Genomic DNA, 13,518 nt, shown 5'->3' with positions numbered 1-13,518 from the left:
CCAGATATTTATCTGCAGCCTTGACCCTTCTCCTGAACTCTAACATCATCTCTAACTTCCCAATTGACAGCTGACTTGACTTCATCCTGCCCTGCCTTCAAAATCAGCCTCCTCACCCTCCCCTCCAAAGGTGATTATTTCTCGCCTCCCCATGGCCATCTAGGGCATTGCCAGCCTCCCCAGAAGCTCAGGCTCAAGACCTCAGCACCATAACTCCTTCCTCCCTTTCCTTTCCTTCACCACCCCCCTGAAAATTTTTGGCTTCTTCCTTAATGAAGCCGTTTTAGTGCTTTCTTCTCCTTCCCCCTCCCCTCCCCCTCCCCTCCTCCCCCTATCCCCTCCTCCCCCTCCGCCTTCTTCTTCTCCTTCTTCTTCTTTAAACCCTCACCTGAGGATATACTTATTTATTTTAGAAAGAGAGGAAGGGAGGGGGGAGAGAGAGAGGGAGAGACCCTGATGTGAAAGAAAGCATCATTTGGCACGAGCTTTGGGCACACAGGATGAATATGTGTACCTGAGCCCCAGCAGCCAGGCTTGCTCCTTAATTGCTGTTACTACCAGTGGTTCCAGGCTTTTCACCAAAAGCCTGCAGTGCAACAAGGGCTCCCAGCAGCACTCGCTGCTGCCAGATCCTTCGCCACCTCATCTGTTCTCCACACCAAGTTCCCTTTCCTAAAATGCTGCCTTCATGCACCCATACCCTGTCCGCAGCTCTTGAGGGCAGGCACCTCACTGCTCTTAGACCTGTCCCTTCACAATCCACCTCTCTTACCTGGCTTGGAAAGTGATGATGTTGTAGAAAGAACTTTGGGTTTGATATCATATAGACCTGGAACCAGGGGCTAATAGGTTTGGTATTTGGGGAAATTGCTTTAACACTTCTAGGCCTTGTTTCCTTATCTGTAAAATGGGAATAATATCTAGTTGATAGGGTGGTGTGAAGGTTAAATGAAAATATGAACCTAGGTATAAACCCCCCAATACGTGTTCTCTCCTTTCCTCAATTTTCTACAAGTTTTCTAGACAAACCTTTTTACTATGGCCAAACTGGGAAAAATAAAATGAAATCCCACTGGACTTGTTTTCTGACCTATTTCATGAAGGGCTTGGATTGAACTAAATTTCTCAGGCTCCTTCCTGGCCTGACATTCTAGGAGACAGTATATTGTAGTGGTTAAGAGCTCATTTCTGGACCCAGAACTGGGTTGTAATTAGATTTTCATCAGTTAAACCTGTTTGACCTTGGGCATACAAACCTCTTAAAGTCTGTTTCTCATGGGTGAAATGGGAATATGGTATTTATCTCATGGGATTGTTGTGTTACATGAGATAATGATTGTATAATGCTTAGTAAACAGCCTGGCACCTAGTACACTCTCACTTAGTAAATCTTACCTATTGACTGCAATCTCCCTAAGACCTCTGATGGTGTTTCTGCACCATTAATTTGACTTAAAAACAATTTCTACTGCTTGTTCCTATAAATTAACTTTACGTGTTCATGTGACCCCCTCATCAAGAATGCGACAAATCACTTTATTCTCTCTCTTACAGGTTTTTTCCCAAAAGCCAGAGATCAGCAAATGACTGACTTAAGGTTTCTATTTCCTCTTCCCTCCCCAGGTCAATGGGATGCCACTTACAGAAATCCAATTCCTCCAGGAGAAATTACTACACTAAACAGAACAGAAAACCCAGAGTCAAGATCCGTGAGAATATCTGTTACACAATTTTTCCTACCCAGTTTAGCAAAACATCTGTTTCGAGCAACAATACATCACAAAAGGCCACCCCCAAGACCCTGGTGTGCATCTTACTCAGTACAGAGTAGGGGTCTGGAGGGGCGGGTGTGGGTTGAGACTGAGGCCCCACACCACTCCAAGTCCTAGCCAGAAGAGGGGAGACCAAATGATAACTAGAAAATCAATGGATGTTCCATTGATCTTCCCCATCCCCACCAGAACCACCCAACTTTCCACAGTGATGCCATGAGGAGTCAGCCTTGCCCTGATGGACTCAGAATCCAGATATGACTAACTGTCCTTTGGTTTAGAAAGAATGAAGGCTTATTAATCCTATGGGTACAGGGTAATGGTAATAATACCTTATGCCTATATAACCCACCCCCTCACCACCACCCACCACCTGTGAAGTTTACCAATCATCACATCTTGTCATTACTTTTGGTCCAGTCAGTTGGGCACAACAGGTACTTTCCCCATCACTGCCCACCTTTTTCAGGGACCTGGAGTGATTTGCCCAAGATCCCATGACTGGGACCTCTGGCTCAATTCTTCAATTAGAGTGGACTCTAATGGCCACTACTCTTTTCATCAAAACAGAGCTTCCAAAGTGACAGTCATTCTTGCACTGTCTTCATAACTTTGTTGTTTATCTACTTGCCATCTGCCCTATTATTATTTTTATTGACATATGCTCTTAAGTACATTTATTTAAAAAAATATTTTGATCACTATCATAAAATGAAAGACCAGAATCACTTGCCATAAATAGAAAGTGACCATAAAAATAAATACAATGAAAACAAAGTGATGTTATCAATCCTAGTTAGATTTTTTTCCCTTCCCTGCGCAAGGCTCAAAGCCTGAGGCTCCCTTTCTCTCCACTAAAAAAAAAAAAAATTAGCAACTGTTACAGAGGCACTAAAAACTAGGACCAAAATGAAGACTTTCTCTTTGATGCAATCAGAATCTAAAGGGAGTTGAAAAGGGAATCATTTTCATATTTCTTACTCAATATTATTTAAAGCAGCATCCACACACCTCCTAAAATGTTCTCAGATACCAACAGTGATGCCTGAGCCCCACTTTGGGAAAACTGCACTGTACCATGATGAGTGCCTGGTTTTTCAGTCCATTTAGAAGAGCAGGTGAAACCCAAACATGAGACATACTGCATTTGGATAGAGGAAAATGACCTCAGAGTTTTGTAAGCATGTTTCAACTCGAGAGATAGAAAAGAATTTTGTAAAAATTTTATCCAATAAATGAAGCTTGAGGACACTAGAGGCCAGGGCACCTCCTTTCCTAGAGAACATTAAGAATAGGCCACAGATATGGAGTGGAACACATTCTTCAGAGAGATGGGACCTTGGAGGTCATTTAATGCAGATCTCTCAGCATTCCATAAATACATAGCCACACGAAGATAAGCGAGCGTGTGTGTGCACGGGGACGCACACACATACTTTCCCTCTTACGCCCTGGTCCCCACAGATGGCCATCCGTTCTCCACTTGAATGTGCTCAACCATGGGGTCTCAGCTGACAGCTTCTTGCTGATGTCAGTCCTGCCACTGAAGTGAATAGGTTATTCTCAGATGGTGCCATGCAGATTGCCACCCCACAAAGCCTTGCCCATTTTCCTGGGCAGTCTGTCCAGCAGGCATCCAGCTTGAGGGTACTGAGGGCAGGGCAGGGGCAGGTGTGCTCTGTTACCCTTGGAGTTTCATTCTAGAGCTGTGCTGCCCCATGAGCTTCCTGTGCTGATGGGAATGTCTACCGTCCAACATAGTAGTTTCAGGCCACATGGGACTGTTGGCATGTGACATACAGCTAGAGAGAAGCTGAATTATTCATTGTATTTCATTTTAATAGCCACATGTGGCTACTTATTGAACAGCATAATTCTAGAGTGTTTGATAATAGAGATCTCTTGAAGGACAACTTTGGGACCACTACCTGGAGTAAACAAATATGTCCCCACTCCCCGACCCTTTTACATCATCATTCCATTCCTGCTCTTCAAGGGGGGGAGAATTGGGAGGGATGAGCCCATCCCCCATCCCAAATACCCCTTTCTTCACCCCCTTCCCCCATATTCTTCTTTTTCCCTACATCCCAAGGCTTCCTAGGAGGAGCCTAGAGATTTCTCTGCAGGGAACAAAATTGAGCAGATCGGGAACTTCCTGCCAAGAAGCAGCAAACAAACATGCCCCAGGAGCACGTATAAAGGGACAGCAGAATGTGAAAAATGGCATTTCTATCGTGTGCTGCTATGCAACACACACACACACACACACACACACATGCAATTAAGAATTAATATCTGGATTTTTTTAGATTAAGGAATTATTGAAAATTTTCCAGTATGGTCATGGTGTTGTGGTTACATAAAAAAAGTTTCTTATTTTTTGGAGATGCATCTTAGAGGACTTAGGGGTGATGTGCTATTACGTACTATCAGTGTGTGTGTGTGTGTGTGTGTGTGTGTGTGTGTGTGTGTGTGTGCATATGTGTGGGTATACGAGCACTCAAATACCAAGATAGATAGATAAATACATACATATATTCATACGTAAATAGGTAGATAGCTAGATACATACGTATATACTTATATGCATACATAGTAACATAAACACATATATACATTAGTTAGATAGATGATACATATATACATTCATAGACCAGATAGACGAGAGAGAGCAAACTCTATAATTGTTAACTATAAGGGTGGGAGTATGTGTGTTCATGGGAAAAACGTAAAGGACAACAGGTATTGCAAATTTTAAAAACTTTTTAAAAAATATATCTTTATTGATTTCAGAGAGGGGAAGGGAGATGGAGAGAGAAATAGAAACATCAATGATGAGAGAGTCGTCATTGCCTCCAGCACGCGCCCGACTGGGGATCGAGCCCGCAACCCGGGCATGTGCCCTGACCTGGAACTGAACCTCGATCTCCTAGGGCCTATGCTCAACCGCTGAGTCATGCCCGGCCGGGCTAAAAATGTTTTTATTACTGCCACGTGGAGGCCTTTCAAGGCCACTGAGAAGTGTGTGGGCATGGCTTCTCCAGCTCCTCAAATCAGGTGACACGAATGAGTGGCAGTAGGGCAGGACCAGGCAAGGTCCACAGCTGAGGAGAGAGGCAGGAAGGAGGAAGGAGCAATGATGTTCTTGAGCGGGCCGGCATTAGACTCTCTGCACCCCGTCCCTTTTCCATTCTGGCCCTCCTCCCTCATTACAGGCCTTGCAGCAGCGGGGAGCCAAAGCAGAGCAAGGCCTGAGGGGCAGCAAGACCGCCGGCGGGGCCGGTGGAGGGAAAGGCAAGGATGCCAGGACAGTACTGAATGCAGGGGGCTCCGCTGTGGGGGGCAGGTAGCCTGCAGGGACAAAGAGAGGGTGGGCTTGGGTTTGTTGCCGCCCCCCACCCCTCAAAGTCATTGATGAGGAGAGGCTCAGACATTGGTTCTCTGCCCTGGATAAAAACACTCAAATCCCAATCCCACCCCCTTTTTCTGCTATGGCTGTTAGTGGTTCTATAGACTCAGGGGATACTAATCTCCCCAGCTTTGCTGGCCATGCAAGGAAGGAGGAAAGCTGTGATGACCTTGACCGGAGATCCACGCCCTCCTGCGGAGTCAGCTAGCCCTCCCCACACCCTGCGGGAGTGAGGCCAGGACTGTATTCTTACCCCAGCAGGGTTTGAGACAGGCTTGGGGAGTGGTGTCACTCAGACTCCTCTCTGGTGCTGTCCCCCAGCACAGTTGATAGCAGGAGGGACCCAAGGATTCTGGGACGGGCAGAGCCACCGTGGTCACACTGCCAGGGGACTGCTGGAAAAAAGCAAGAGCACCCCTTCAGCTGCCTGTGATGCTTTCTGTTTAGTAGGACTGGTACCCCAGGGCTGCCCACCCCTGGACTGTATACTACACAACTCCAGAGGATGCCATTCACATAGTAGACTATGAGGATGGCACTTTCTGGAAGTGTGCACTGTAGGGACCTGAGAGAGTCATGAAATCTAGCTCAGGCCTTCACTGGGAATGGGAAAGCGGTGAGCCCTTCAGGCTTCCAAGTCCATAAACTCCCCTCTTTCTTGGATACCTGTGCAGAGACGATCCCTGGAGAAGCACTCGGTACAGTCAGACCCTGAGAAGCACCTACAAGGTGAGGGTGGATCCACTCAGAGGGACAAACCAGGGTCTGGGGAGGGAGGGAGTGGCAGTGAGAGGCAGGAAGGTTCTAGGAAAGGCAGCAACTTCTGGCAGGGGTGAGAGCAGGTGAATGCTACAGCCCCAAACGGGCAGAGCCTTGGGAGACTAGGAAGGATTAAATTCCAGGGATGGTAAACTGAGAACAGTGCATCCCTGAAGGGCAGGGACTGCATGTGTCCAACATCTAACACAGGGCCTGGCACATGAGTGGGCCAAGTAAATGTTAGGTGGGTGGGTGGATGGATGGATGGATGGATGGATGGATGGATGGATGGATGGATGGGTGGATGGATGCACAGAGAAATTACCTGGAAGCTGCATTTCCCACTTGAGCTTCTCTTGTCGGCGCCACTTGGCTCTTCGGTTGGAAAACCAGACCTGAGGAAGGGCAGAAACAAAGCTGCTGGCGGTGCTCTCACCACCTGTTCCTGCCCTGGGCTTAGAGCAAGACCTTTCCCAAGACCTGACATCTTCCCCTCCTGTCCCCTTTCTCAACTCAAAGGCTTGAAGTGGGGAGGAGAGGAGAGCAATCAGCAGAAGGCACACAAGGAGGGTCTCGTTTCTAATTTCTGCTCCAAACAAATTTGTTTCCACCTTCCTGCCCCCCTTCTCCACCTCACCAGAACCCACAGCCTTCCCTGCACAGACCCTGTCCTTGTGGCGTGTGCACATGATGTGGCGGAGCTCACTCACCCTCACCGTGTCCTCGGGCAAAGAGGTAGAAGCAGCCAGCTTCCCACGGGCCACTGAGTCAGGATAGTGCCCACGCTGGAACTCTGCAGAGATCGGGGCTCAGATAAGGGCTGGGGAGGGGAGCAAGGCGCAGGTCTCCCCCTCAGGCCCCACCCCCACCTGCTGCAATTCTAAACTACCCTTGTCCCCAAGAGAGGACCACCACAGCCTCCACTTCTCAACCTTTGCCCACAGGCCTTGGGGCCACTGCGTCCAAACGTCACACCGAGCAGCCTCTGACCCACTGCCCACCCTGGCCCAGCACCTTTCTCCAGAGCCTCAGCTTGGCCTGGGGAGAAGATAGTCCGATTCCGGTGGCCAGTCCCTGGATGGGGACCCCGAGGAGCCTCAGAGCCACTATGGAAAGTGTGAGGAACTGGAGCCAAAACAGCTGAAAAGGGGGACAATGACTTGTGATGGTTTGTGATGGTGATTCCTCTTGTCAGATGGGGTCCCCGAGGCCCTAGGGCTATGGACAGGGGACAGCGTGGGTATAATAGAGCTGCAGTGGTGGGGCATTCACAGTCACTTGGAGGTCACTGTAGAGGCACTTGGTAGGAGGCACGCTCAGTGTTTGGGGGAAAACAGCAGCAAGGTTGGTCCAGGTTTGATGATCACACAGGAAATGAAAGGTGTTCTGAGAAGCTCTGCATGAGGCAGAGGGAGGGTTAGAAGGCCCAGTCCTGTCTCTTCAATGGCAGACCCTAGACCCTGTGAACCTAGGGGCTAAGGGACCTGGGCTCTGTTCTAGGACCTGCTAACAAATAGCTGGTGACCTTGGGGAAGTCATTTCCCTTCCCTGAGCCTCAATTTTCTCCTGCCAGGAGAGAATAAGGCTATAAAGAACTGTAAAATGCTTAGGTTTGGCTCTGATCATCCCTCGGGGCAACACAAAGACCCACCTGGTGATCTGAGCTGTGCCCAGGGCAGCCTCTGGCCCTCCTGTAGTGCCCGCAGGACTCGGTTGATAGAGGAGACCTGGAGGTGTCAGGGTGTTGAGTGGAGGGGTGGTACACAGCCCCAGGCTTGCATCCTAAGGAGATTTCCCCAGTATCCTAGCTCTCCTCTGTCCTGGCCCGCACAGCTCCTAAGGGCAGCCTTTTCTCTTTCCCCTGCTTGCTTCTCACCTGTCTGACCACCACCACTTTTCAGAGGAAAGCCCAGGAGCCCTGCCCGCCAGCCTGGGATGGCCCCATTGCCTAGTAAGAAGGGATCTTCTCCCCAGACAACCTGTTTGCCAGCCCAAGCGTGGGGAGAGGAGGGCACTTACACTGGGAGTCTTGTCCTGGGTGCAAAGCCCTTCAGCACAGAGCTGGCGTTGGATCTCCCAGGCAAAGAGGGCCGGGCACTCACCCTTCAGCTGGGCAATTCGAGCCACTACAGGGGGTGTGGCCAGGCGTGGCTTGCTTCCACCAATTCCCTTGGGCTCCAAGACACCTGTGCGGTAGTAACGCCCCAGGATCTTGCTCACACAGCCATTAGATACCTGGGTCAGGTGAGAAGAGGGAACAGATAAGGCAATGGGCAGAGGGGTGAGTATAACTGGGACAGAGTGAGACCTACTGGGCCAGGCCACAGAGTTGAGAGTCCAGCCTCATCTTTGGGAGCCTGAAGTTCCCCATCCCAGCCTCCAAGAGGATCTTCTAAGAAGTAACCCAGGTCCCAGCCCGGCCGGGCGTGGCTCAGTGGTTGAGCGTCAACCTAGGATCCAGGCGATCGGGGTTCGATTCCCGGTCAGGGCACATGCCCGGGTTGCGGGCTGCAGCCAATCAATGACTCTCATCATTGATGTTTCTATCTCTCTCTCTCCCTCTCCTTTCCTCTCTCTGAAATCAATAAAGATATATTTTTAAAAATAAATAAATAAATAAATAAAGCTTAGAAGTAACCCAGGTCCCAAAGGCCCAGAGTCTATAACAGCCAAGACCTGCCTTAAGAGGGGCCCCTTCTCCCTGCTTCCTGTCCCTATCCCTGGGTGAAAGTTCCAGCACGTTACCTTAAGGCTTCGTGAGATGTCGCAGGGCCGCATCCCGCTGACTGCCAGCTGCACGATCTGCTGCCGGATGTCCAGGGGCAGGGGCCGACCGTTCACAAAGAGCCCCCCTAGCTGATTCACACTGCTGATCCCTGGGCATGAGAAGGAGGCATCCCCATACCACGTGTCCCCTCTCCCTGGCCCACCTTTGGCATGAAGGACCCTCCCGCTTGGCTTCCCACCGTAGAGAAAGTCCTTCCCCAGGAAACTGCTCCCCTTCTGCTCCTAAGGTCCCCCAAACATGCCACTTTCTTTGGGAGCTGGCTCATGGGTGAGACCTTGCTCCGTGACCGTATGCATTGAATGTTGGTGATCTAAGGGAAACAGGGTGGAGCAGGGGGGCAGTGACTGAACAAAGCTTCCCCAGGACATGGGCCAAGAGCAGATGAAACTATGTGGATGTGAATGGAAGCAGGACCCTGAGATGTTCCCTCCCTCCGAACGCCACCCTGTCTTCCCACTTCCCCCAGGCATTTTACCGTCCTGTGGCATGCTCCAGGCTGACCTCTTCACAGAAGGGCAGGAACTGGGAAGGCTGGGGAGGGGAGTTCCTCCTGGGATCTCCTTCGTCGGTCTTGGGGCTGGGCCTGCAATAATCGGGGCTGATATGGGTGCAGCCTCTTGCTTAGAATGGTCTTGGGTTATGGTATATTATGATAGAGGGTCAGGTTTCTAAAATTATCCAGTAGGTTAGCTAGGAAAATTCAAATTTTCTTTACTTAAACCTTTCTGCGATGAAGTAAAACATCACAGGACCAGCAGAGGACTGAATCTTTCTGGAAGTCTTTTTTTTTTTTTTTTTAATATATCTTTATTTATTTCAGAGAGAGGGAAGGAGAGAGAGATAGAAACATCAATGATGAGAGAGTAGTCATTGATCTGCTGCGGGCCTGCAACTTGGGCATGTGCCCTGACCGGGAATCGAACCTCGATCCCCTGGATCCTGGGTCGAGGCTCAACCACTGAGCCACGCCCGGCCCGGCTCTGGATGTTTTGATAAGGGTTTGGGAGGGTGGGAGGGCTCTCATTTCTCACATGTCCACTACAAGGAGGTAGAAAGAGATGACACCTCTATATGTTCAGGCTTTTTCCAAATAGACAACTGTTGTCTCTGACCCTTCAGTAGCCTTCTCAGCCCTGGGTGATGCACCTGGGCCAGAGCTCCCTGCCTCCTAATATCAGACACGATAGGGTCAAAAAACAAACTTAGGATATTCTGCCCAGCCAGAAGAGGGCATCAGTGACCAAAGATCCCAGTTGCCAAAGATCTGAAGCTGGAGACCAGGTTCAAGGTTCTGCCTTCAATTTGGGGCAACTCCTGAGGTTAGGTTCCCCAAACCACCAGCTAGAGAGCTTCCTTCAGAGCACTTTAGGGAAGGGTCTTGCTCCTGTTTTTTATATTCTCCAGGAAAATCTGGGGAAACACGGAGCTCAGCTCCACCTCCAGGCATTGAGGTTCTGGTCTCACACATTGGAAACAGAGATAAACAAGTCCTGGCTTCTTCTGGAAGACACATCTCTTGGCTGTTTCTAACTTGCTGGGATTGTTGGCTCCGTTAACTCTGGAAAGTCCTAGATCTCGTAGTGACACTTCACTCTCAGAGACCAACTCTGGAATCAGACACTCATTTGCTCAACTAACATTATCAAAGGCATGTAGAAGGGAGGGAGGGAGAAACAGGAGAGAACAGTTTGCTGACTGAAGACATAGGAGCCATTGTGAGCACAAGCAAGGAACATAGGTCATGGGCCACCATGTCTTTCTTGCTTTTATCAGCAAGTAACTGGAGTTGAAGCCACCTCTTTTCATGCCTGGAACCCTGGCAGGGCTGGAGGTCACTGCAGAGGCTAGCTTAGGCTTAGAACTTTCCTGTAATAACTATGCCATCTTGGTTCAGTTAACTAATCTGCAATTATTTACTGGATAAGGTATTAATCATGAGCATATTGCTGGTTGTTCAGGATGAAGGGAATAAAAAGAAAGGGGGCAAAGTTTTTGCCCTCCAAGAGATTATAGTGCAGCTGAGAGAAGACACTAGCACAGGTAAAACAATGAACTCATGGACGGTATGGAATCCGCTACTTTTTAAATTCAGTAGCTAAGTTGGCTATTAGTCACTCCTCTCAGGGCAGAGACACATTCCCCTTCAAACTCTCAGATTGTCAGAAAGTCAGGAAGGAAGGCAAAAGTTTTTTAAAACAAAAAAAAACTGAGGTTCCCACAAGTCAGGAACTACCCAGGGAGTTAAACTCAATAAGGTTTAGAAGCCTGTTTCTTACTCAAAGCTGAAATTTCCAGCTCCTTTCTCTGCTTCCAGCCTTGCTTCATGTTTGTGTAATTGCTACCAAAGCAATGGAGAGAGGAGAGGCAAGCTGGGAATGTGAAGGGCTCTGCCAGGGTAGGAGCTCAGAATACCAGCCAAACCCTGAATTCTTGATAGGACTGTGTCCCCTCTAAGTGACCAGAGCTCAGAGAAGCTGTGAAGACTCAGGCTCAATATCCAACCTTAAATCATCTCCAAACCTAAAATCATCATGCCCCAACTCCCAGAAATTCCATTCCCAGTAGCCACACCACACATCCTAATATTCATATTAACTCATCTGATGAAAGAACTGGTGCTCACAAGATGGAAAAGCAGGGTAGGAGGTGGAAGGGGCAGGAGGGTGGGTGCTGTAAAGACAGAGGAGGAGAGAAGTTGACTTGGCCACACAAAGACATGGAGACAGCGTGGGAGGCAGAGCAGACAATGAGCCTGCAAGTGAGCTACCTGTGTGGAGGCAATGAGGTGGGAGCTTCAGTGGGAGGGTGTCAGTCTCCTATGCAGGCTCCTGAGACCACTGCAGGCTTCAGGGGTGGTAGTGGTCTGGTCCTGGTAACAGCCTCCACTGTTCCTGCGTCAGTCCTGCCAGGGGTCCAGAGGCACAGAGAGCCCGTGCTCAGGAGCAGAGGACAGCCTTCTGGGAGCAGCCAGTGATGTCACAGGCCATGAGGAGAGGAGAGAGGAGGAGGGAGGTGTGCATGGGGCTGACTGACACCAGCCCTGAGGCAGGGCAAACCACAGCCGGTGACCCATTGTGTCCATGGGAAGTCCTCAGAACCCACTTTGTGTCCAGCTGCCACCCTGAAGCAGGTACAGAGCCACTCTCACGCAGGCCCCCAGACTCTGAGTGCACTCACTCAGGGGCCAGGACTCCTGAAAGGATTGGGAAATATGGAAGATGGGGAATCCCAGGCTGTGTCTCCAAGGCTCTGAATGCACAGAAGCCCAGAGTTACTTCTAGATCCACACATACATCTTCCCAGCTAGAATGCACATGCCTGGACTTTAGAGTAAACTCCTGGGTCTTTGTGTATATTAGTATAAAGTATAAATTGGTAGAGAGACGGGTACCTCAACACTCTGCAAGTTGGCTCCTAAATCTTTGAGAGAATGAGGGTGCATGGAGAAGAGTGTGTCCCATGGTACCCATTCTCTCCCCAGTGCCTCACCAATTCTCCAGCTGGCTCCTTGATTGAGGTGACATCATGGGTGAGTTCTTGCCTGGAAATAGGGGGATCCTGGAAATAGGGGGACCTTGGTCTTCAGTACACTAGCAATAGCGGTAGTGTTGGGGATGAGCCTCTGAGGGTAGTCAGGATGCAGGTGGCTGTTTCTGAGCAGCTGTGCAGCCTGGTTTTCATTCTTCCATTTCTAGATATATTCAGGCTCCATTTCACTAGGGATCTGATGCTTTTAAACTCGGAGTTCTGAATGACCCTCCTGTTCCCAAAGAGAACACCACAAGCTGTCTGGATCATTGTTGGGGTGGAGGCACCCAGCAGCGGTGGTTCTTGTGGAGTGGGGGGATGGTAGTGAAACATAGCCCCGGGTGCATGGAAGCTTTGCTGCCACCACAACAAAGCTTGGGCAGGTCACTTGTGAAGAAGCCAACATGGAAAGCCATTTGGGTCTCTGCCATACCTTGGATTCTGTGAAACCCTCCCAGCAGTCAGGTTGAAAGGAGGCACGTGTGAGGCAATAAGACTAGACCCAGAGGGGGAGAATGGATTTCACGGGGAAATGTTTTGGTCTGGGAGAGAGTGGGGGTGGGTGTTGTATGTTAAGCTTGATCCTAGGGCTGGGATCAAAGCAAAGCCAATGGCCAACGAAACAAAAAGGCAACTAACAGAGCAGGAGAAGATATTTGCAAACAACAGCTCTGACAAGGGGTTAATATAATATCCAAAATATATACAGAACTCAGACAACTCAAAGCAAGGCCAAAGGTATCACAGAAGTGGGTTTTCTACCTTACCCCCCATGTACTCCCCTCTTCCTCCAGCCTCCTCGGGCTGGTGCAGAGCCCCGGGGCAGGGGGGAGACTGCAGCAGTGGTCTCAGCACCATGGGCAAAACAGCACATGCCCTACTGCCTGAGGAGCCCATTCAGTCCCAGGGCAGCTGGGACTGCTGGTGGCTCCACTCAGCCACGCTGGGTGACAGGGGGTCCCAAGGAAGCACGTGGCAGCCTGCTCTTAGTCCCTTCCAGCCTCATCTCTCTCCCCTCCATCTGCCCCTGCATCTGGGGGTGCAAGGCTCCTTGTCCTGACCTGCTGCTCCCACAGACAGGTGCATGAGGGTGGAGAGAAGGGTGCCAGGGGGAGAAGGGACAAGCCCTGGCAGATGGTGGTGGCAGCGATTTCCCCCATAAACTACCCTCTCCCCCCGCCTTTACAACGCACTCTTGGGTCTGAACAAACAGAGGCTTTCGACCCAGAGGTGATGGGGGGAGGGAAAAGAGAGGAAGGGCC

The 13,518-nt window shown here is 49.9% G+C and overlaps 1 protein-coding gene across 1 annotated transcript; it reads right to left on the bottom strand.

Annotated features, from left to right (window-relative positions):
- Window positions 1–3,880: 3,880 nt before the first annotated feature.
- Window positions 3,881–13,114, bottom strand: PAX4 (paired box 4). The gene is given in 11 exon segments (XM_016213327.2): window positions 3,881–3,892; window positions 4,761–4,876; window positions 5,402–5,576; window positions 5,848–5,903; window positions 6,266–6,335; window positions 6,651–6,733; window positions 6,955–7,080; window positions 7,592–7,667; window positions 7,960–8,175; window positions 8,686–8,816; window positions 13,024–13,114. Coding segments are annotated over 11 exon segments (1,152 nt in total).
- Window positions 13,115–13,518: the final 404 nt, after the last annotated feature.

The sequence above is a fragment of the Miniopterus natalensis genome, chromosome 10, assembly GCF_054644295.1.
Source record: "Miniopterus natalensis isolate mMinNat1 chromosome 10, mMinNat1.hap1, whole genome shotgun sequence".
NCBI lineage: Eukaryota > Metazoa > Chordata > Mammalia > Chiroptera > Miniopteridae > Miniopterus > Miniopterus natalensis.
Note: the sequence above shows the minus strand (reverse complement) of the source record. Positions and strands in the feature narration are given on the sequence as shown.